The following is a 21,827-nucleotide window of genomic DNA, read 5'->3' as shown; positions in this document are numbered from 1 at the left end:
TTATCCGCGGAGACATAAGCGCGAAGACTAATTCTCGCCGTTCGAAGCGCTAAGGAAAAACGCGACCCTACCGCGATGACATAATCGCGGAGGGCAAATCCGCGCATTCCCAAGCACTCAGTACCCTAAACCTAACCCTAAACCTAACCCTAACCCTAAAACAAACTCCTAAACCTAATCCTAACGCTTACCTTAATTGAAATCGGCTTTTTGCCGTGGCGCCGTTTTAAAGCGTCCTTCTGTTGCCGCGCTGTTGTCGCAGCGGTGATGACGCGCGGTGATGATGTCACGGCTTTAGCGGCGCGCTTATATCTCCGCGGATAAGGGCTTCGCAGTTTTGTCGTGCCACGTATGTTGAAAGAACGAGGCATGTGTGAATAATAGATTTGAAAATATAATGAGGAAAGGGGAAGGTAAAATGGGAAGCATAAAGATAGAACTGGGTTTGCTGCAATACCATCCCGAAAATAGACCAGATGGACGAGGAAAAGTCCATCACAAAAGGCAACCACAACAATAGAAAGAGGAAAGGAAAAGAGGAAGAGGAGAGGAGAAGAGAGGAAGATAGGGAGGGGTAGGAAGAGTAGGAGAGAGGGTATGAAGGGGAAGAAGAGGAGAGGAGCAGGGGAGAGGGAGGGGAAGAAGAAAAGGGAAAGGAGAGGGTGGAAGAAGAAAGGAGAGAAGAAAGGAGGGAGGGAGAAAAGGGAAGAGAAGCAGTGTTGTGGTAAAAATAAATAAATAGGTGCACGGGATGGTAAGCAAAGCAATCCCAATTATGTATCTTAATATTTTATATGGAAAAACGAATGTTTAAAAGTGTTAAAACAAAAGGTGAATAATAATTGTGAGAATGTATACCTGTAGATGTATGTATGAGATTAAAATTAAAAACCTTTCACAAAAGAAAAAAAGAAACCAAGGAAGTTGTTATGTATGATAGTCAGCTGGGTGTTTTTAAAAATCAGCACTGGGTGAGTGGCGTGGACCAATTGTATAGCTTGGTGCGAATTATGAATTTTTCGCTTCTTTTGGCTTCCGTTCTCCCACCACCGGTCCATCTTAGGTGGAGCCCAACACAAAACTGTTCCCCGCCGTTGTCGCGCTCCCAACAAACCAGAATGTCATCCAATTTGAACTGGGCAAACTGAAGGTAAGCTACATGTTGGGGGAAAAAAATTCTTTTTAAAAAATATCGCTTCTGGAATAATGGAGGAATCCTCCTTGGATCAGGTTGGGTTGGAAATATGGTTCCACCACAAAACCGCGGTAGACTAAAGCGCGCTCGACGAAAGCGCGTACCTGACGTCATCACAGTGTGACGAAAACATCACGCTGTGAGTGGTAAAGTTAAAATTAACGCGAAAACCTTACCCTAACCCCCCCAAACCTAACCCTAAACCTAACCCTAAATCTAACCCTTAACCTAACCCCAAACCTAATCCTTAACCTAACGCTAAACCTAACGCTAACCCTTAACCTAACCCTAAACCTAACCCTAACGCTTAACCTAACCCTAAACCTAACCCTAACGCTTAACGTAACCCTAACCCTAACCCTAACCCTTACCTTTACGTGAATCGGCTTGCTTTAAAAGCGCTTTTTAAAGCGCCCTTTTTTCTCCGCGGTCGTATTTGTCGGGCTGCTGATGACGTCAGGTACGTGCTTTAATCGGGCGCGCTTTAGTGGACCGCGGTTTTGTCGTGCCACGGGAAATATTATCCGCCAATTAGTTCACACACAAATTTTCTTTTACTTTTCCAACTCTTTGCGGGGCAGAATATTATGCCGATATCAGCTGCCATGTTCCGGAGCGAGCGGAGAAACCCGGAGCCCCAGTGCCCACCTCGCCTTGCCATCCAAATGCTGGCCCCCATGACGTGGAGCCGTATGCCCAATGAGTTTCTACGGGTGGACGTTGCTCGCTTCAGCGACCGCCATGGCTGGATGGTTGAGTGCCTGGAACCAAACATAATGATGGCTCTCCACATCCCAGAGGAGAACCGGTAAGAACCTAGTGATCTTCCATTTCACTTCAGATAGGCAGGCTGACGCCTCCAGGGTGATGGCGTGGTGTTTCCCAACCCGAAAGGGATGGGAGGGGGATTCTGGGAGTTGAAATCTGCAGGGGTCCCCAGGGTAAGGGAAGACTATTGGCTGCGTTTATGGTTCTGTCACTCAGTGATGGAATGATGTTGGGAAACTCTCAGCCAGGCATAGAGGAGGAGTCAAGCCGGGAAGTAGCCTTGAGTCTTTCAGCAGCTGCAAGAGGCATATAGCTTAACTTTGCTGTCTCTTCTTCCTCTGGGTTAAGGGATGTGGTGGCTCAGCAGCTAAGACGCTGAGCTCGTCGATCAGAAGGTCGGCAGTTTGGCAGTTCGAATCCCTAGCGCCGCGTAACAGAGTGAGCTCCCGTTACTTGTCCCAGCTTCTGCCAACCTAGCAGTTCGAAAGCATGTAAAAAAATGCAAGTAGAAAAATAGGAACCACCTTTGGTGGGAAGGGAACAGCGTTCCGTGCGCCTTCGGTGTTGAGTCATGCCGGCCACACGACCACAGAGATGTCTTTGGAGAGCGCTGGCTTTGGAACAGATACGAGCATCGCCCCCTAGAGTCAGGAACGTTTACCTTTAAGAAGCATAAATCCGATTTCCCCTTCAGCTCCATGGAAACTTATTTGGTTGTTCCCAAGGAGAGTCAAGCACTTTGGGGAGGTTCCTGTAATATAGTGCAAACACAATAAAATTGCTGACCTGTATCTTTCCCAAATGGATCTTGGTTGCTTGCACTTGACCATGTAGTCTGAAGCTGCAGGAGGGAGAGGCTCTTTCTCAGAGGACAAAGAGGCAGTGGAGCTTGGTGGAATGTGTTGGCGGACAGGGAAAGAGCAAGGGTGATTTCCAGCAATTCACAGGGTAGATCTAACAGTTATGCAGGTATTTGCTTTAGTCTGGCAAGATTCTGTCTGCAGGCGAACAACAATACAGACTCCACTCCACATATCGTTCTTGGTTCTTTGGGACTGAATGTATGTATGTATGTATGTATGTATGTATGTATGTATGTATGTATGTATGTATGTATATAGTGTCACAACCCCTGGTAAGCCCCAATTATGGGAGGAAGCTAACTGCTTCCATTATCTGTCAATCGGCTCGTCACAAGAATCCATCATGACAGAAACCCAATATTTTTACTGTTGCCTTTGTTATATTTGTGTTTTTTTTTATTTGTGCTGATAAATAAATAAAGGGAGACTAGTATAGATCTGTTTCAAGCTATTTAGCTCTCATCAGCTAGCCATACCCTTACTGGGATTCGATCCTGTGCTGTATTGCATCTTAGGCAAACGTCTTAGCCATTAAGCCCAGTAAGGGTATGGCTAGCTGATGAGAGCTAAATAGCTTCAAATAGATCTATACTAGTCTCCCTTTATTTATTTATCAGCACAAATAAAAAAAACACAAATATAAGAAAGGCAACAGTAAAAATATTGGGTTTCTGTCGTGATGGACTCTTGTGACGAGCCGATGGACAGAGAATGGAAGCAGTTAGCTTCCTCCCATAATTGGGGCTTACCAGGGGTTGTGACACTAAATATATACCTTCTTCCCTGGCTTCAGCTGATAAGGAGGAGACCTGTGGCTTAATGGCTAAGACATTTGCCTAAGATGCAATACAGCACAGGATCGAATCCCAGTAAGGGTATGGCTAGCTGATGAGAGCTAAATAGCTTGAAATAGATCTATACTAGTCTCCCTTTATTTATTTATCAGCACAAATTATATATATATATATATATATATATATATATATATATATATATATATATATATATATATATATATATATATATATATATATATATATATATATATATATATATATATATATATATATATATATATATATATATATTAAAATACCCTATCCTCTGAAGGTATTTAATATTTAGGCTTTCACCTGCTTGCCTAATTTAGCAAAGGGAGGCATCTATTGATGGATGTAGCTGCTGAACATTGGAAGATGGAAAATCTTCGCCGATTAGCAAATGGTTCCTCTCAGCCTCTATATCGCTTGCTTGCTATTGGCTGCCATATAGTAAAGCAGGGGAGGGGGTTTTGGTACTTGGGAGGGGAATCGTGCTGGAGAAGATGTCTCAGGACAAAGAGGGAGTTTTGTTCTCACCATCTTCTGCAAATGGACTTGTTTGGGTCTGCTCAAAGTCAACCGTCTCTACATACCAGATGGATGAAGCCACCTGAAGATGCACCCCACATGACACCCTTGGGGGCTGGAGATTGGGCATTCAGCTTGAGGGTGGTTGGGGGGGGGAGGGATTTGGGTAAACTTTTGATGAGCCGAGGTGGCGCAGTGGTTAGGGTGCAGTACTGCAGGCCACTTCAGCAGTTCGGCGGTTCTAATCTCACCGGCTCAAGGTTGACTCAGCCTTCCATCCTTCCGAGGTGGGTGAAATGAGGACCCAGACTGTGGGGGGCGATACGCTGACTCTGTAAACCGCTTAGAGAGGGCTGGAAGCCCTATGAAGCGGTATATAAGTCGAACTGCTATTGCTACTGCTATTGATATGTATAATTTTGCGCTTTTAGCCTCAGATCTTGCCTTACTTTCGTTGCTATCAGTTCGTATCCAGTAAAAGTACCTTTTCTCTAAAACAATGGAGTTGAGGGTTTTTCTTTCCTGGATTTCCTCAAAGAGGCACGTCTGACAGTTCCGCTTTCTAAGAGGGTACCAAACTTGCAACTTCCCCTCCTCTTTAACTTCCAAACTCTCCCCCCGCCCCAATCCCTCTTTCAGATGTATAGACATCCTGGAATTGTCCGAGCGCCAAGACCTCTTGACGTTCCATTCCCATAGTCTGAAGTTGTACTGTGCCGTGTGCGCCTTGGGCAACAACCGGGTGGCCCATGCCTTGTGTAGCCATGTGGACGAGTCGCAATTGCTTTACACCATCGAGAGCAACCACCTCCCAGGCCTGCTGCGTAGTGGCTACTACGACCTCCTTATCAGCATGCACCTGGAGTCGGCCAAGCGCTCCCGTCTCATGATGAACAGCGAGTTCATTGTCCCCATGACGGACGAGACCAAGAGGATCACGCTCTTCCCGGACGGCATGAAGAAACCGGGATTGCCCGGGGTGGGCATGAGCACCTGCTTACGTCCTCCGCTCCACTTCTCCGACACCTGTTTCGTCAGCACCAGCTCTGAGCTCTACCAGCTGAGTCCTTCCATCCCGCTGGATGCGCTGAAGGTGAAGGCCATCAACATGCTGACGGAAGCCGTCCAAGACGGAGGGCAACATACCCGCGACCCTGTGGGGGGTAGCGTGGAGTTCCAGTTCGTGCCCGTTCTCAAGTTGGTCTGCACCCTCCTCATCATGGGTGTGTTTGAGGATGAGGACGTGCGCCATATCCTCAAGATGATCGACCCCAGCGTCTTTGGGGAATCCAAAGAGGAGGAAGAGGAGGAAGTTCCGGAAGGCGGCGCTGAGGAGGCGGCGGGGGAAGGAGAAGACCAGGGCTATGTGGAGGAGGAAGAAGCAGGAGAGGAAGAGGAGGAGGAGGTGGAAGAAGAGGAGGAGGAAGAGGAGAAAGAGGCTGGAGGGGAGCAGAAGGAAGAAGCCGAAGAAGGAGAAAAGCAGGAGCTGAAGGCCATTGAGGCTGGCGAAGCGGAAGCCAAAGAGGACGAGGAAGGGCTGGAGGAAGGCCTGCTACAAATGAAGCTTCCCGAATCGGTCAAGTTGCAGGTAAAAGGAGGAGGTCTGAGACAGTGGTGGGTTTCAAAAAAAATTTGTGCCTACTCTGTGGGTGTGGCCTCCTTTGTGGGAGTGGCTTGCCAGCCATGTGACCTGGTGGGAGTGGCTTGCCGGCCACGTGTTTTCTCTCTCTCTCTCTCTCTCTCTCTCTCTCTCTCCTTCCTTTTGTCTCTCTGTCCCTTTTTCCTTTTTTTCATCTCTCTCTCACTTTTTCTTTCTTTTTTTCTTTTCTTTTCTTTCTTCCTTTGTGGGAGTGGCTTGCCAGCCATGTGACCTGGTGGGAGTGGCTTGCCGGCCATGTGTTTTCTTTCTCTCTCTCTCTCTCTCTCTCTCTCTCTCTCTCCTTCCTTTTGTCTCTCTGTCCCTTTTTCCTTTTTTTCATCTCTCTCTCACTTTTTCTTTCTTTTTTTCTTTTCTTTCTTTCTTCCTTTGTGGGAGTGGTTTGCCGGCCATGTGACCTGGTGGGAGTGGCTTGCCAGCCACGTGTTTTCTCTCTCTCTCTCTCTCTCTCTTTCTCTCTCTCTCTCTCTCCCCTTCCTTTTGTCTCTCTGTCCCTTTTTCCTTTTTTTCATCTCTCTCTCACTTTTTCTTTCTTTTTTTCTTTTCTTTCTTTCTTCCTTTGTGGGAGTGGCTTGCCGGCCATGTGACCTGGTGGGAGTGGCTTGCCGGCCGCGTGTTCTCTCTCTCTCTCTCTCTCTCTCTCTCTCTCTCTCTCTCTCCTTCCTTTTGTCTCTCTGTCCCTTTTTCCTTTTTTTCATCTCTCTCTCACTTTTTCTTTCTTTTTTTCTTTTCTTTCTTTCTTCCTTTGTGGGAGTGGCTTGCCGGCCATGTGACCTGGTGGGAGTGGCTTGCCGGCCACGTGTTTTCTCTCTCTCTCTCTCTCTCTCTCTCTCTCTCTCTCTCCTTCCTTTTGTCTCTCTGTCCCTTTTTCCTTTTTTTCATCTCTCTCTCTCACTTTTTCTTTCTTTTTTTCTTTTTTCTTTCTTTCTTCCTTTCTTTCTCTTTCTCTCTCTCTGTGTGAGTCAAATCCAGAAAGCACACACAGGTAACTGATTCAGCAGGATTCATTAGCTCCTCTTTGTATACATGAGACATGTAGACAATACCAAGAGCGGTCCTTTCAACGTGGTAGAGGGTACAAGCAAAACACAGGCAGAAGAGAGAACAGTTTCCAGTTTCAGTTCAGAGCTCAGATTAGTTTTTAGCTTTTGCACATACTCAGAGCTATAGTACTAAGCCACGCCCAGGCTCCTAGCTGTCTCCAGGAAATACTGTTTCAGTTTCCAAAACAGTCACCATTGGTTGACCCAGTTACCATGTCTATTCATTGGCTGACCTTGTTGCCTATTCCAGTTCATGAATATATTCTGACACTCTTTTCCTTCATAACTGGAATAGACATAAATCCAAATTACCTTAATATTCTCAAGATACCTGTATTGGAAGACCCAAATTCACAGTTCCTTTCAAATACCGGAGAATCCTTTTTACTGTGATGCATCCTTTGCAATGAATCAAAGGTCATTCATAAATGCTAATGATTGACAATCCCCACCTTTTAACTTTCCATTTGTATATATGCAAACATCAGCTTTGCAACTCTTAATAAGAGCCGGGGTGGCGCAGTGGTTAGGGTGCAGTACTGCAGGCCACTCTAGCTGACTGTGATCTGCAGTTCAGCGGTTCAAATCTCACCGGCTCAAGGTCGACTCAGCCTTCCATCCTTCCGAGGTGGGTGAAATGAGGACCCGGACTGTGGAGGCAAGTTGCTGACTCAATTTGCTAAAAAAAAAACTGCTTAGAGAGGGCTGAAAGCCCTATGAAGCGGTATATAAGTCTAATTAATAAATAAATAATAAATAAATAACCCTTGAACCCTTCAATGCCTTATCTCGGCAGATATTCCAATTCCTGGCTGACGGCTTCTCTCTGTCCATCGCCTTCTCTCCTCCTCCTACAGATGTGCAACCTGTTGCAGTTTTTCTGGGACCGCGAGCTACAGCACCGCGTGGAAGCCATCATTGCTTTCTCGGAGCGTTATGTGGACAGGCTGCAGACCAACCAACGGCAGCGTTACGCTACGCTGATGCAAGCCTTCACCATGTCGGCTGCGGAGACCGCCAGGCGCACCCGGGAATTCCGCTCTCCTCCCCAGGAGCAGGTATTGGGCGGGGCTCCTGCGGAGAGGGAGGAGCCAAAACTAAACGGAAGGGAGAACCACTGAATGGTAGAACATACACATGTCTTCTGCGTGTCAGCAATATCGGGTTTAGGAGTTTGAAACTCTGGGAAGGGCTAGTAAATAGTTGTTTGATATCCAGAGCGGTTGGCTAACTTGCTACTAAATGCGCCTGCGGAATTCCAGTTTAGGGTTTAGATTTAGATTTAGGATTTGGGTTTAGAGTTTAGGGTTTAGATTTAGAGTTAGGTTTAGAGTTAGAGTTAGATATAGTTAAATTTGCATTGATTTAAGATTTAGATTCAGAGTTGGATTTACATTTAGATTTTAAGATTCAGAGTTAGATTTAAATTTAGATTTAGAGTTAGATTTAAATATAATTAGGTTTACATTTAGATTTACATTTAAGTTTAAGATTAGATTTAGATTTACATTTAGAGATTTTTACATTTAGATACACTTAGATTTAAAATTTAGATTTTAGTTTTTAGTTATAAAGTTAGATTTACATTTAAGATTTAGAGTTAGATTTAGAGTTATTTAGATTTAGATATAGTTAGATTTACATTTAGGTTTGCATTTAGATTTAAGATTAGATTTACATTTACATTTAGAGATATTTACATTTAGATACACTTAGATTTAGATTTAAGATTTAGATTTTAGTTATAGAGTTAGATTTACATTTAAGATTTAGAGAGATTCAGAGTTAGAGTTATTTAGATTTAGATATAGTTAGATTTACATTTAGGTTTGTATTTAGATTTAAGATTAGATTTACATTTACATTTAGAGATATTTACATTTAGATACACTTAGATCTAGATTTAAGATTTAGATTTTAGTTATAGAGTTAGTTTTACATTTAAGATTTAGAGTTAAATTTGGACTTAGAGTTAGGTTTAGAGTTAGATGCTTATAGGCTGCCCAACTCCCATATAAGCTAGTACTTGACTTACAATCATTCATTTAGTTCAATGTAATAATGGCACGGAAAAATACGACTTACGACCACTTCATGCACATATGACCATTGCAGCATCCCCCATGGTCAGTTGATCAAAATTTGGGCTCTTGGCGACTGGCATGTACTTATGACAGACAGTTGCAGTGTCCCAGGGTCACATGATCACCATTTGTGGCCTTCCCAGCCAGACAAGTGAAGTCTGGGTGGACGCTGGACTGGCTTAATGACCACGTGATTCACTTAGCAACCGTAAACCCATAGTCCATGCAACTCCTCTAGTAGTGGGATCCTGTGGGAATGCCACAGTTGCTGTGTTTGGTACAAAGCTGAAGCCTCAAGGTGTCTCCTAAGGCAGCTCCCGAGAATACGGAATTGGCATCTTCGAAACCAGAATGTTCTTCTTGTAAAACAGATCAACATGCTGCTACATTTTAAGAACGGTGCCGATCTTGAGGATTGCCCAGTACCTGAAGAGATCCGAGATGAATTGTTGGAATTTCATAACGACCTGCTAGCCCATTGTGGTAAGAGCCTGGAAGCTTTTAGGGGCACTTATCAACTCAAAGCAGAGTTTGGGGCACAATTCTGGAGTTCTGGACCACTTCGAACCAGAGGGAAATTGGGAACGAGCTCATTCAGAAAAGTGTATCCATGCATCTGACATAAGAACAGGCGTGTCTCTACAATCTTGGCAATGTTCACTTGTGGACTTCAACTCCCAGAATCCCCCAGACAGCTTGGCTGGCTGGGGAATTCTGGGAGTTGAAGTCCACAGTCTTAAAGTGGTTGGAATTCTGGGAGTTGAAGTCCATGGGTCTTAAAGTGGTTGGAATTCTGGGAGTTGAAGTCCATGGGTCTTAAAGTGATTAAAGGTGGAATTCTGGGAGTTGAAGTCCATGGGTCTTAAAGTGGTTGGAATTCTGGGAGTTGAAGTCCACAGTCTTAAAGTGATTGAAATTCTGGGAGTTGAAGTCCATGGGTCTTAAAGTGATTAAAGTTGAAATTCTGGGAGTTGAAGTCCATAGGTCTTAAAGTGATTAAAGGTGGAATTCTGGGAGTTGAAGTCCATGGGTCTTAAAGTGGTTGGAATTCTGGGAGTTGAAGTCCACAGTCTTAAAGTGATTGAAATTCTGGGAGTTGAAGTCCATGGGTCTTAAAGTGGTTGAAATTCTGGGAGTTGAAGTCCATGGGTCTTAAAGTGATTAAAGGTAGAATTCTGGGAGTTGAAGTCCATGGGTCTTAAAGTGATTAAAGTTGAAATTCTGGGAGTTGAAGTCCATGGGTCTTAAAGTGATTAAAGGTAGAATTCTGGGAGTTGAAGTCCATGGGTCTTAAAGTGATTAAAGGTGGAATTCTGGGAGTTGAAGTCCATGGGTCTTAAAGTGCTTAAGGTTGGACTTCTGGGAGTTGAAGTCCACAGGTCTTAAAGTAGCCAAGGCTGGATATCCCAATATAGAATCAATGCTACACAAGCCCCTTTACTGCAGTTTTTATCTTAGTTTCCACAATGATCTCAGTCACCCTAGTTTAATACCTTTTCCTGGGCATTCAGACAGAGTAGGACTTTGTTTCATCCTGACTCCAGTGTCCCATGTTATCAGTAGTTGCATTCAGCAGCTCACCATCTTTTCTCTGCAGGAATCCAAAGCGAGGGGGAGGAGGAACAGGAAGAGGAAGAGACTTCCTTTCACCGGCGGTTGATGAATTTGGTGGAGAAGGTGGTGAACCTTCGCAAGAAAAAGGAAGACGACCAAGATGAGCAGCCCCCGGAAGAGGAACCGAAGCCCAGTAGGTATCCCCAAGTGGTGGAGGGGGAAGAGAGTGATGTAGCCAACCCATAATTCCGTTTTTGAGGGAACCTAGGCCCTTCCAAGCATTGTGAGATCCAGTTCTTAAGAGCCTAAACTTGGTGTGGTCAAAGTTCTAATAGGAGAGCATTAACAGTCATGAAGACCAGTTGAAGAAGTTCTGAAGAAGATGCCATAGGGTCTCATCCAGGTCTCCCCACTCTGTAGGCACGTTGCAAGAGCTGATCTCCCACACAATGGTCCATTGGGCCCAAGAGTCTTTCGTCCAGAACCCAGAGCTAGTCCGCTTGATGTTCAGCCTTCTCCATCGGCAGTACGACGGCCTCGGTGAGCTTATCCGTGCTATGCCCAAGGCTTATACCATCAATGCCAACTCGGTGGAGGATACCATGAGTCTCCTGGAGTGCCTGGGGCAGATCCGCTCACTGCTCATCGTTCAGATGGGACTCGAGGAGGAGAACCTGATGATCCAGAGCATTGGGTATGCGCTTTTATCTACTGCGGCTTCTTGAATTGGTAGATACCTTTCACTGTGATGCTGCTTTATAGGCTCCATTGTTAGGTCCTCTAACTTAGAACTATAGGTGGCGCAGTGGTTAGGGTGCAGTACTGCAGGCCACTTCAGCTGACTGTTATCTGCAGTTCGGCGGTTCTAATCTCACCGGCTCAAGGTTGACTCAGCCTTCCATCCTTCCGAGGTGGGTGAAATGAGAACCCAGACTGTGGGGGCGATATGCTGACTCTGTAAACCGCTTAGAGAGGGCTGAAAGCCCTATGAAGCGGTATATAAGTCTAACTGCTATTAGAACTATATACCGTATTTTTTGGAGTATAAGATGCACCATTTCCCTCCCTAAAAGAGGGATCATGGGGATCATTAAAAGAAGATGTACCTGTTGGGTTGAGGAGTTCAGTTCTTCCTTTCCCATCCTAACCTCCTCCGTCTGCTCTGAAGTCCAACTGTGGCTTCTCCCTGTTTTTCTTGTCTAGCAATATAATGAACAACAAAGTCTTCTACCAGCACCCCAACTTGATGAGGGCCCTGGGAATGCATGAGACTGTCATGGAGGTGATGGTGAACGTTCTGGGAGGAGGGGACTCAAAGGTAAGGGACCTTTTCTTTTGGCTAGTCAATGCTCTCGTTCCCCCATAGGATCCCCATTCTTGGAAACTGAGGTGCGGTCTGCATGATTCATCACTGGAGGTTTTTAAGTACAGACTGGAAACCATTTATCTGAAATGGTATAGGTTCTACTTGAGCAGGGGGTTGGACTAGAAGACCTCCAAGGTCCCTTGTAGCTCTCTATTCCAATCGTTAATTTCGGGGCCACATTTTTCAACATTTTTAATTTTTTTTAAAAAAAAAATAATGGAAAAGAAAATATCTCCTGAGCTTCAAGGAGGATATTTTAGACAGAGTGTTCTCCTTGCTGGGTTGTCTACCCTTTCCTTAAAAATCTTTTGATTTGGTACGATTTTACGTGACCCGTCAAAACCGTGCTCCACTAAAGCGCGCCCGATTAAAGCGCGTACCTGACAGCAGCAGCAGCGCGACAAGTACGACCGCGGATAAAAAAGGGCGCTTTAAAAAGCGCTTTTACAGCAAGCCGATTCACATAAAGGTAAGGGTTAGGTTTAGGGTTAGGGTTAGGTTAAGGGTTAGGGTTAGGGTTAGGTTAAGGGTTAGCGTTAGGTTTAGCGTTAGGTTAAGGGTTAGGCTTAGGGTTAGGTTTAGGGTTAGGTTTGGGGGGGTTAGGTTTAGATTTACGCGTTAATTTTAAGTTTACCGCTCACAGCGTGCTGTTTTCGTCGCGCTGTGATGACGTCACGTATGCGCTTTCGACGAGCGCGCTTTCGTCTACCGCGGTTTTGTGGTGGAACCCGATTTTAAGCTAAAACTAGACAAACGTGTGTCCCTTTGGGTCATTTTTTTCCGGAGCTATTCGTAAGCAGAGAAAGACCAATGGCAGGTGATGGAGCGGGAGCAACTTCTGGCTTCTCCATTGCATTTACTTGTGGGAATCTGCCAGGGAACATTGGAAATTTCCCCTTCCCCTTCCCATACAAGCAGTTAAGTGGGAGCAAGGGATTGCTAGACTGCCTGGGAAATTGTCACAGAACATTGAAAATGGAGATCGCACGCAGAAGCAGCCACTAGCCTTGAAATAGCCACAGCGTCCCCAAATTTCATCCCCACGGGGAGGTCGGGGGTCTTGGATTTTGGATATTTTCCGCAAGTTAGAGATACCTTGGTTCGAAAATTCTTGCTCTACGACGCACCATTTCAACCAGGTGCAAAGTTCATGACAGCGAGAGCTTTAGTAGTATGTAGCTAGTGGGAAATATTTTGAGGGTACAGGCGCAACGCCAACAATCCGACAAGGAAACTCCCTCTCGTCCCCTCAACAGGAGATCCGCTTCCCTAAAATGGTGACCAACTGTTGCCGGTTCTTGTGCTACTTCTGCCGCATCAGTCGCCAGAACCAACGCTCCATGTTTGACCATCTCAGCTACCTGCTGCAGAATAGCGGGATCGGGCTGGGTGAGTTGCTTTGCTCTGGAAACGGCCGGGGTTACAATGGAGACCGTCAACACCAGGGGTGATCGCTACCCTATGAAGGATATTGACTCTTGCTAGAGAGGGCAAAAAGACGGCGGTTAATGTTGTGAACCGGTTTTGGGCCTCGTGATGTAAACCCAAACTTTTCCCACATAGTTTGAAATTTAGGGTTTTGAAATTTGTTTGAAGTTTGATTCAGGGGAGAATGGTGTGATCTTAATGCCCTGTTCTCAGGTGGCATTGCCAAGTTGTTCCAACGGCTGGAGCACTGCAAAGTTCACTGATGGACCTCCCTTCCTTCCCTTCCTCCCTCCTCCATCCATCATCTACCCATCTATTCCTTCCTTCTTTCCTCTGCCATCTGCAATCTACCATCTTATCTTTCTTTCTTTCTTTCCTTCCTTCCTTCCTTCCTTCCTTCCTTCCTCTGCCATCTACCATCTATCCTTTCCTTCTTTCCTTCCTTCCTTCCTTCCTTCCTTCCTTCCTTCCTTCCTTCCTTTCCTCCACCATCTGCCAACTACCATCTATCCTTCCTTCCTTTTCTCCACCATCTGCCATCTACCATCTATTCCTTCCTTCCTTCCTTCTTTCCTTCCTTCCTTCCTTCCTTCCTTCCTTTCTCCACCATTTCTTCCAACTACCATCTATCCTTCCTTCCTTCCTTCTTTCCTTCCTTCCTTCCCTGCCATCTATCCTTCCTTCCTTCCTTTCCTTCGTTCTTTCCTTCCTTCCTTCCTTCCTTCCTCCACCATCTGCCATCTACCATCTATCCCTTCCCTTCCTTCCTTCCTTCCTTCCTTCCTTCCTTCCTCTGCCATCTATCCTTCCCTTCCTTTCCTTCCTTCCTTCCTCCACCTCTGCCATCTACCATCTATCCTTCCTTCCTTCCTCCTCTACCATCTACCATCTATCCTTCCTTCCTTCCTTCCTTCCTTCCTTCCTTCCTTCCTTCCTTCCTTCCTTCCTTCCCTCCTTCCTTCCTTCCTCCACCATCTGCCATCTACCATCTATCCTTCCTTCTCTCCACCATCTACCATCTATCCTTCCTTCCTTCCTTCCTTCCTTCCTTCCTTCCTTCCTTCCTTCCTTTCTCCACCATCTGCCAACTACCATCTATTCCTTCCTTCCTTCCTTCTTTCCTTCCTTCCTTCCTCTGCCATCTATCCTTCCTTCCTTCCTTTCCTTCGTTCTTTCCTTCCTTCCTTCCTTCCTTCCTTCCTTCCTCCACCATCTGCCATCTACCATCTATCCTTCCTTCCTTCCTTCCTTCCTTCCTCTGCCATCTATCCTTCCTTCCTTTCCTTCCTTCCTTCCTCCACCATCTGCCATCTACCATCTATCCTTCCTTCCTTCCTTCCTCTACCATCTACCATCTATCCTTCCTTCCTTCCTTCCTTCCTTCCTTCCTTCCTTCCTTCCTTCCTTCCTCCACCATCTGCCATCTACCATCTATCCTTCCTTTCTCCACCATCTACCATCTATCCTTCCTTCCTTCCTTCCTTCCTTCCTTCCTTCCTTCCTTCCTTCCTTCCTTCCTTCCTTCCTCCACCATCTGCCATCTACCATCTATCCTTCCTTCCTCCACCATCTGCCATCTACCATCTATTCCTCCCTCCCTCCCTCCCTTCCTTATCCATCCATCCATCCATCTCTCTAACTCCCTCCCTCCCTTCTTTCCTCCCTCCCTTCCTTCTCTTCCAGGCATGCGAGGATCCACCCCCTTGGATGTGGCTGCAGCTTCAGTCATCGATAACAATGAGCTGGCCCTGGCTTTGCAGGAGCAAGATCTGGAAAAGGTAGCATTGCCTAATTAAGAGGATGCCAACATGCAGGGAAGGGTGGCAAAGAATATCCCACTCATATCCTAGAGGGAGAAGGTGGCCTTGAGGCCCCCTGCTCAGGACAGGAATCCCAGTGGAGACACCTCAGACTCATGATGTTACATAGTTTGGTAATGAAATGTCTGCAAGAAAATCACCAAACTCAGAGAGCACCAAGGACCCCGCAGTCGTCCTCCTCTCTTCACAAAGCCCGCTCCCTTGATGACGTTGCCCAGCTGGGTCACGAAACGTTTGCAAGGAAACTGCTGAGCTCAGAGAGCACGCAGGACCTCATAGTTCTATCTTGGCAACGGCTTATTGGAACATCCTTTCTACCTTCATTCAGTCTCTGATTATGGTCAGGATATTACGAGGACGGGCCCTTCCGTTGTGATCAGTTATGAAGAGGTTCCTTCAATCCGTTCTGCTCACTTTGATGGATTTGCTTCGATAGGAGATCCGTGGAGCCCAGTGGAAATCTTGAGATTTTTTTTCCCCCTCCTCGCCTCCATAGGTGGTGACCTACCTTGCTGGCACGGGCCTCCAAAGCTGTCCCATGTTGCTCTCCAAGGGATATCCTGACATTGGTTGGAACCCTTGCGGAGGCGAGCGTTACCTGGATTTCCTGCGCTTCACCGTCTTCGTCAATGGTGAGTTGGGTGGCCAAAGTGGTCACGTACTGAGACAGGTAGGGCATGTCTTCTATCCATAAGAAGGTTGGAGTCACTAAAGAAGGATGCATCCGATTCTGCAACTCACTCTTCCAGAGTACATGGAAGCTAAGTTGTAGTCCATCTGTCCATCCATCCAATCATCCATCCATCCATCCAACAATTCATCCATCCATTCATCCATCCAACAATTCATCCATCCATTCATCCATCCAACAATTCATCCATCCATTCATCCATCCAACGATCCATCCATCCAACAATTCATCCATTCATCCAACCAATGATCCATCCAACAATTCATCGATCCAACAATCCATCCATCCATTCATCGATCCAACAATTCATCCATCCATTCATCCATCCAATGATCCATCCATCCATTCATCCAACCAATGATCCATCCATCCATTCATCCATCCAACAATTCATCCATCCAACAATTCATCCATCCATTCATCCATCCATCAATTCATCCATCCATTCATCCATCCAACGATCCATTCATCCAACCAACCAACCAACCAACCAACCAACCAACCAACCAACCAACCAACCAACCAACCAATTAATTTGTATAGCCACCCAATTCATCCTTAAGTGACAACATTTTAACAAAATATTTGAAAACCCATCACATAATAAAATCCATTAAACCCACCACCCTACCTCAATGGCAGCATCAATACAATCAAAGCAGCCTCTCAATGGGGTTCATCTCCATTCAGAGTCCCCAGGCCTGCTGACAAAAGTCCATTTTTAGGGCCCCTTGGAAAAGCAGTAGGGTGTTGGCCAACCATACCTAGGGAGGGATGATAGCAATACTAATAGCATTTGGACTTATATGCCGCTTCACAGTGCTTTCCAGCCCTCTCTAGGCGGTTTGCAGAGTCGGCCTCTTGTCCCCCAACAATCCGGGTCCTCATTTGACCCACCTCGGAGGAACGGAAGGCTGAGTCAACCTTGAGCCTGGGGAGATTCGAACTGCCGAATTGCAGTCAGCTGAAGTAGCTAGCCTGCAGTACTGCACTCTTAACCACTGCGCCACTTTGGCTCTTCTGATGTTCTACAAAGGAGGAGGCCACCCCCAAGAAAGCCCTTTTTCTTGTCCCACCAGATGACGACCCCTCATCAACGTTACCCATAACACAACCTGCCTTTCCATCCTGGTGGACCAGGTTGATGGAATAGGGTCCTTCCAATAGCCTCGCCCCAACGTTGCCACCTCCATGTTGCTCTTCTGGGTTCCCGGGGTAATCGGTTGGTCCCGTCGATCTCCCTGAGGTCCATCTCCTTCCATAGGTGAGAGCGTGGAGGAGAACGCCAATGTGGTGGTGCGCCTGTTGATCCGTCGTCCTGAGTGCTTTGGCCCGGCCCTGCGTGGGGAAGGGGGCAACGGCTTGCTGGCGCCATAGAAGAAGCCATCCAGATCTCTCAGGATCCTGCCCGGGATGGGCCGACCGTCAAGAAAGATCGCCGGAGGGAATTGTGCGTGAAGGGCTTGCTGGAAGGGAGTGGGAGGAGAAATCTCTGGTATAATTTGCAAGGTCTTCTCTTGTTTGACCAAATACAATTCTGGTTTGGTTTGGCCAACTTCCTCCTTGTTTTCTGTTCTCCTCACCTCTTTCTGACTTGATAAGTTTTTAAAAATTGAGACACCGTAAAGTATTTTTTGCAATTATAGGATGTGAATAGGTCCTGATGAGCTATACTCCGTCTTTCGCTAGTGTGACTGGGAGTATAGTTGCAGTTCTGTTTTTTTTTATTTACACTAACTTTTTTTATTCATCTATGCCTCTTGCGACCCCCATGTCATTTGGACTGGAGACATTGTTTGCTGCAGGGGTGAAATGCAATTTTTTTTTACTACCAGTTCTGTAGGCGTGGCTTGGTGGGCGTGGTGTGGCTTGGTGGGCGTGGCAGGGGAAGGATACTGCAAAATTCCCATTCCCTCTTCACTCCAGGGGAAGGATCTTACAAAATCCCCATTCGCTATCCACTCCAGGGGAAGGATACTGCAAAATCCCCATTCCCTCTCCACTTCAGGGGAAGGATACTGCAAAATCCCCCATTCCCTCTCCACTCCTGGGAAAGGATACTGCAGAATCCCCATTCCCCTCTCCACTCCTGGGAAAGGATACTGCAAAATCCCCATTCCCTCTCCACTCCTGGGGAAGGATACTGCAGAATCCCCATTCCCTCTCCACTCCTGGGGAAGGATACTGCAGAATCCCCATTCCCTCTCCACTCCTGGGAAAGGATACTGCAAAATCCCCATTCCCTCCCCACTCCTGGGGAAGGATACTGCAGAATCCCCATTCCCTCTCCACTCCTGGGAAAGGATACTGCAAATCCCCATTCCCTCCCCATCCACGGGAAGGATGCTGCAAAATCCCCATTCCCTCTTCACTCCTGGGGAAGGATGCTGCAAAATCCCCATTCCCTCTCCACTCCAGAGGAAGGATACTGCAAAATCCCCATTCCCTCCTCACTCCTGGGGAAGGATACTGCAAAATCCCCATTCCCTCCTCACTCCTGGGGAAGGATACTGCAAAATCCCATTCCCTCTCCACTCCAGAGGAAGGATACTACAAAATCTCCATTCCTTCCCCACTCCACGGAAAGGATGCTGCAAAATCCCCATTCCCACCCCACTCTGGGGCCAGCCAGAGGTGGCATTTGCCGGTTTATTCATTTTATTGTTGATCATTTTGCTGTCATGGGACTCTAGAGTGTTTACAGTGTGATTAAGCAATATTTTAAAATAGTAACAGAATTAATGAAGATGGGGAGGAATACACAACGGAGTGGAGGTGGGACCTTCCTTTTAATCCTCTGACCACTTCCAGAATGGCCACCCTCTCATAAATAATGCTTCTCTCTCTCCCCCTCCTCTTTTTCACTCTCGCTCCCCAGATTTGGGGGAGAAGAAGCCCACGAGGAGTACAGAGTCCATTTGGGCAACGCCATCATGTCCTTCTACGCTGCCCTCATTGATTTGCTGGGACGCTGCGCCCCCGAGATGCACGTAAGGTTCTTCCCCTTCCCTTCGCTGCCCTGCCCCTTGGGGGGCAGAAGGAAGTCTAACCCACTCCCTTCTAGCACCAATGACGTTACCTAGCTGGGTAATGAAACGTCTGCAAGAAAACTACCAAGTCAGACAGCACCGAGGAACCCTCATTTCAACCCTGAGCTACAAATATTTATTGGAGTTGTTATAAGTCAAGCGTGGCCGACAAATGCGCGCACGACAAACCACGCCGACAAAACCGCGGTGACAAAACCGCGACGTCATCAACGTGCCAACAACAGCGCTTATTGGCGCTTATTTGTTGGCGTGGTTTAGAACTCGCGGTTTTGTCACGGCGGTTTAGTCGGGCGCGCTTTTGTCGGGCGCCCTTTTGTCGGTAAACCTAAGTCAAGGACTACCTGTAAAGCATTTGCAGGATTTGGCCATGGGCAACATCTCACCTCACACTGGTTCCATGTCTTTAGAATACGGCCTTCTCTTCTTTAGTTTTCTTTTGCCCCACCAAGCTGGGCCTTGCTTGGACTGCCTACCAAAGACTTACCCTGTCTCGCTTCCTCTGAGCAGCTCATCCAAGCTGGGAAGGGGGAAGCCCTCCGGATCAGAGCCATCTTGCGTTCCTTAGTGCCCATCGAAGACCTTGTTGGAGTCATCAGCCTCCCGCTGCAGATCCCTTCGTTTGGCAAAGGTACGGTGGCCCTTTGGGCGGCAAACTTTCCCTAGGAGGTGCTACTTCCTGCTCCTAGACTTACTTCATCTTGGTATTGACTGCCCATTTGAGTAAGGAGAGATTCCAGCAGAGAATCTGTTAGGGCAGGGCTCAGCAATCCGTGGCTCTGGAGCCGCATGTGGCTTGGAGCCGCATGTGGCTCTTTCATCCCTCTGCTGCGGCTCCCTGTCGCTCAAAATATGTGTCAATGTGTGACCCCTGCCAGCACGTGATTTATTGAGCTTTTCGACCCCCAGTAGGCCAACCATGGATCAATCTAAGAAAAAAGTTTTAGAAGAAAACAGAACCTTTAATTCAAATACATATGCTAGTTTTGCGGGTGCTCAGGAAATAGTCAGGTGTGGGAAGGTTTTTGTGGCTCCCGGTGTTTTCTTTTCTGTGGTAAACAGGTCCAAGTGGCTCTTTGAGTGTTTTAAGGTTGCCGACCCCTGTGTTAGGGGAATGAAACATCAACAGTCAAACTCTTAGCTCTATCTCTGCCGTTCCCCAAGGGAAGGCAGGCAGCCTGGGAAGATTCCTGTAATGTAGACAATCAGCAATGAAATATCTGTTTCAGCCTATCCCGCTTGGGTAGGAAAAGAGCGGGCGGAGCTGGGGGGAGACTAAACTCAGTGTGTCACCCCTTAGAATCATCACATTCTCACAAGCGCTCCAAGTCCAAACCCCTCTTGAATTCCACTGACCCATATCTGGTGCCAATTGAGTATTGGACTTTAGTTGACTGGATTCACATCAGGCACAAAGGATCAGGACCGTACGTTGAGTGGCAGCTCGCAAGATTTATTGCTCAAGCCTATACACAAGGACCTAGTCAACTAAAATTCAATAGTAAATTGGCACTAGATAGGGGTCAACGGAATTCAAGAGTCGTTTGACTTTTTTGTGGCCATGTCATGACTCTAAGCTAATGGCACACTTAACTCCGCTCCCCTAACTCTGCCTGCTCTTCTCCTACGTTTTTGTGCTTGATACCATTTGACCCTCACTCCTTGGGAAGTCTTGTCTTTCCCTCCTCTCTAAAACCGCTAACCTCACCTCTATCTCCTCTTAATTTATAATCTGCCCTTCCCGCCCTAGATGGCAGTGTCATTGAACCCAAGATGTCCGCCAGCTTCGTGCCTGACCACAAGGCACCCATGGTGTTGTTCCTGGACCGTGTGTACGGCATCGAGAACCAAGACTTCCTCCTCCATGTCCTGGAAGTAGGTTTTCTGCCTGACATGAGAGCTGCGGCCTCCTTGGACACAGTAAGTAGCTCTGGGACAGGATGGCATCATCATCATCATCACAACATTCAACCTGTACACCTAGGGTTTAGTCTGGCAAGATTCTGCCTGTTGGATGCAAGGAAGTTAAAAAAAACAACAACTGAACTTTGGTTGAATTGCTCTTTGTTATTCCTGGGTTTTCACCTGGCAGCTCTGAAAATGGTGGGTGATGTACCTTGGTCACGTGACCCGACAAAAGCGCGAACGTCAAAAGCGTGCCGACGAGACCGCGGCGCTAAAACCGCGATGTCAAAAGCGCGCCGACAACAGCGCGCCGACAGAAGCGCGATTTAAGTTAAGGTAAGGTTTAGGGTTAGGTTTAGGGTTAGGTTTAGGGTTATGTTACAGCGCGCTTCTGTTGGTGCGCTATTATCGGCGCGCTTCAGCGCTAATTTGTCGGCGCGGTTTTGTCGGCGCGGTTTTGTCAGGCGCGGTTTTGTCGTTCGGGCATTTGTGGTGGAACCCCTTGGTCATGCCTTGACATCCTGTCTCTCTCAACCAAATGACTCTTGTGGCTTCTCCTTCCCACAGGCGTCCTTTAGCACCACGGAGATGGCTTTGGCCATGAACCGCTACCTCTGCCTGGCTGTGCTACCACTCATCACCAAATGCGCCCCTCTCTTTGCCGGCACTGAACACCGGGCTATCATGGTGGACTCCATGTTGCACACCATCTACCGGCTGTCTCGGGGCCGCTCCCTCACCAAGGCGCAGCGTGACGTCATTGAAGAGTGCCTCATGGCGCTGTGCAAGTAAGGAGAAGAATGGAGGAGGAGGAGTGGTAGAAGCCGAGGGCGGCGTTAAAAGAGGAATCTGCCTAGAATCATTGCGTAGGCACAACCCAACTTCCCTTGAATTCCATTTTTTAAAGTTTTTTTTTATTTTTAATCTCATACCTACATATACAGGTATATATTCTCATAGTTATTATTCTTATTATATTTAAATATTCATTTTTCCATATAAAAAATTAAGATATATAATCGGGATTTGCTTTGCTTACCATCCCGATACACGTATT

At 46.8% G+C, this 21,827-nt stretch overlaps 1 protein-coding gene across 1 annotated transcript in view; it reads left to right on the top strand.

Moving 5' to 3' along the window:
- Positions 1 to 21,827, top strand: part of RYR1 (ryanodine receptor 1) — a 159,537-nt gene that overhangs the window by 56,380 nt on the left and 81,330 nt on the right. Inside the window, 17 exon segments of the mRNA XM_087727948.1 lie at positions 1,064 to 1,150; positions 1,777 to 2,003; positions 4,815 to 5,763; positions 7,733 to 7,933; positions 9,331 to 9,442; positions 10,557 to 10,706; positions 10,934 to 11,207; positions 11,717 to 11,831; positions 13,136 to 13,268; positions 14,991 to 15,085; positions 15,624 to 15,759; positions 17,083 to 17,184; positions 17,187 to 17,268; positions 18,697 to 18,808; positions 19,376 to 19,496; positions 20,616 to 20,785; positions 21,338 to 21,558. Of these exon segments, the coding sequence (XP_087584074.1) occupies positions 1,064 to 1,150; positions 1,777 to 2,003; positions 4,815 to 5,763; positions 7,733 to 7,933; positions 9,331 to 9,442; positions 10,557 to 10,706; positions 10,934 to 11,207; positions 11,717 to 11,831; positions 13,136 to 13,268; positions 14,991 to 15,085; positions 15,624 to 15,759; positions 17,083 to 17,184; positions 17,187 to 17,268; positions 18,697 to 18,808; positions 19,376 to 19,496; positions 20,616 to 20,785; positions 21,338 to 21,558 (3,287 nt within the window).

Source organism: Thamnophis sirtalis, unplaced genomic scaffold, assembly GCF_051295495.1.
Source record: "Thamnophis sirtalis isolate CommonGarterSnake01/CBP01778 unplaced genomic scaffold, rThaSir2_p1.2 scaffold_13, whole genome shotgun sequence".
Taxonomy (NCBI): domain Eukaryota; kingdom Metazoa; phylum Chordata; class Lepidosauria; order Squamata; family Natricidae; genus Thamnophis; species Thamnophis sirtalis.
This window is presented reverse-complemented; position numbering and strand designations above follow the sequence as displayed.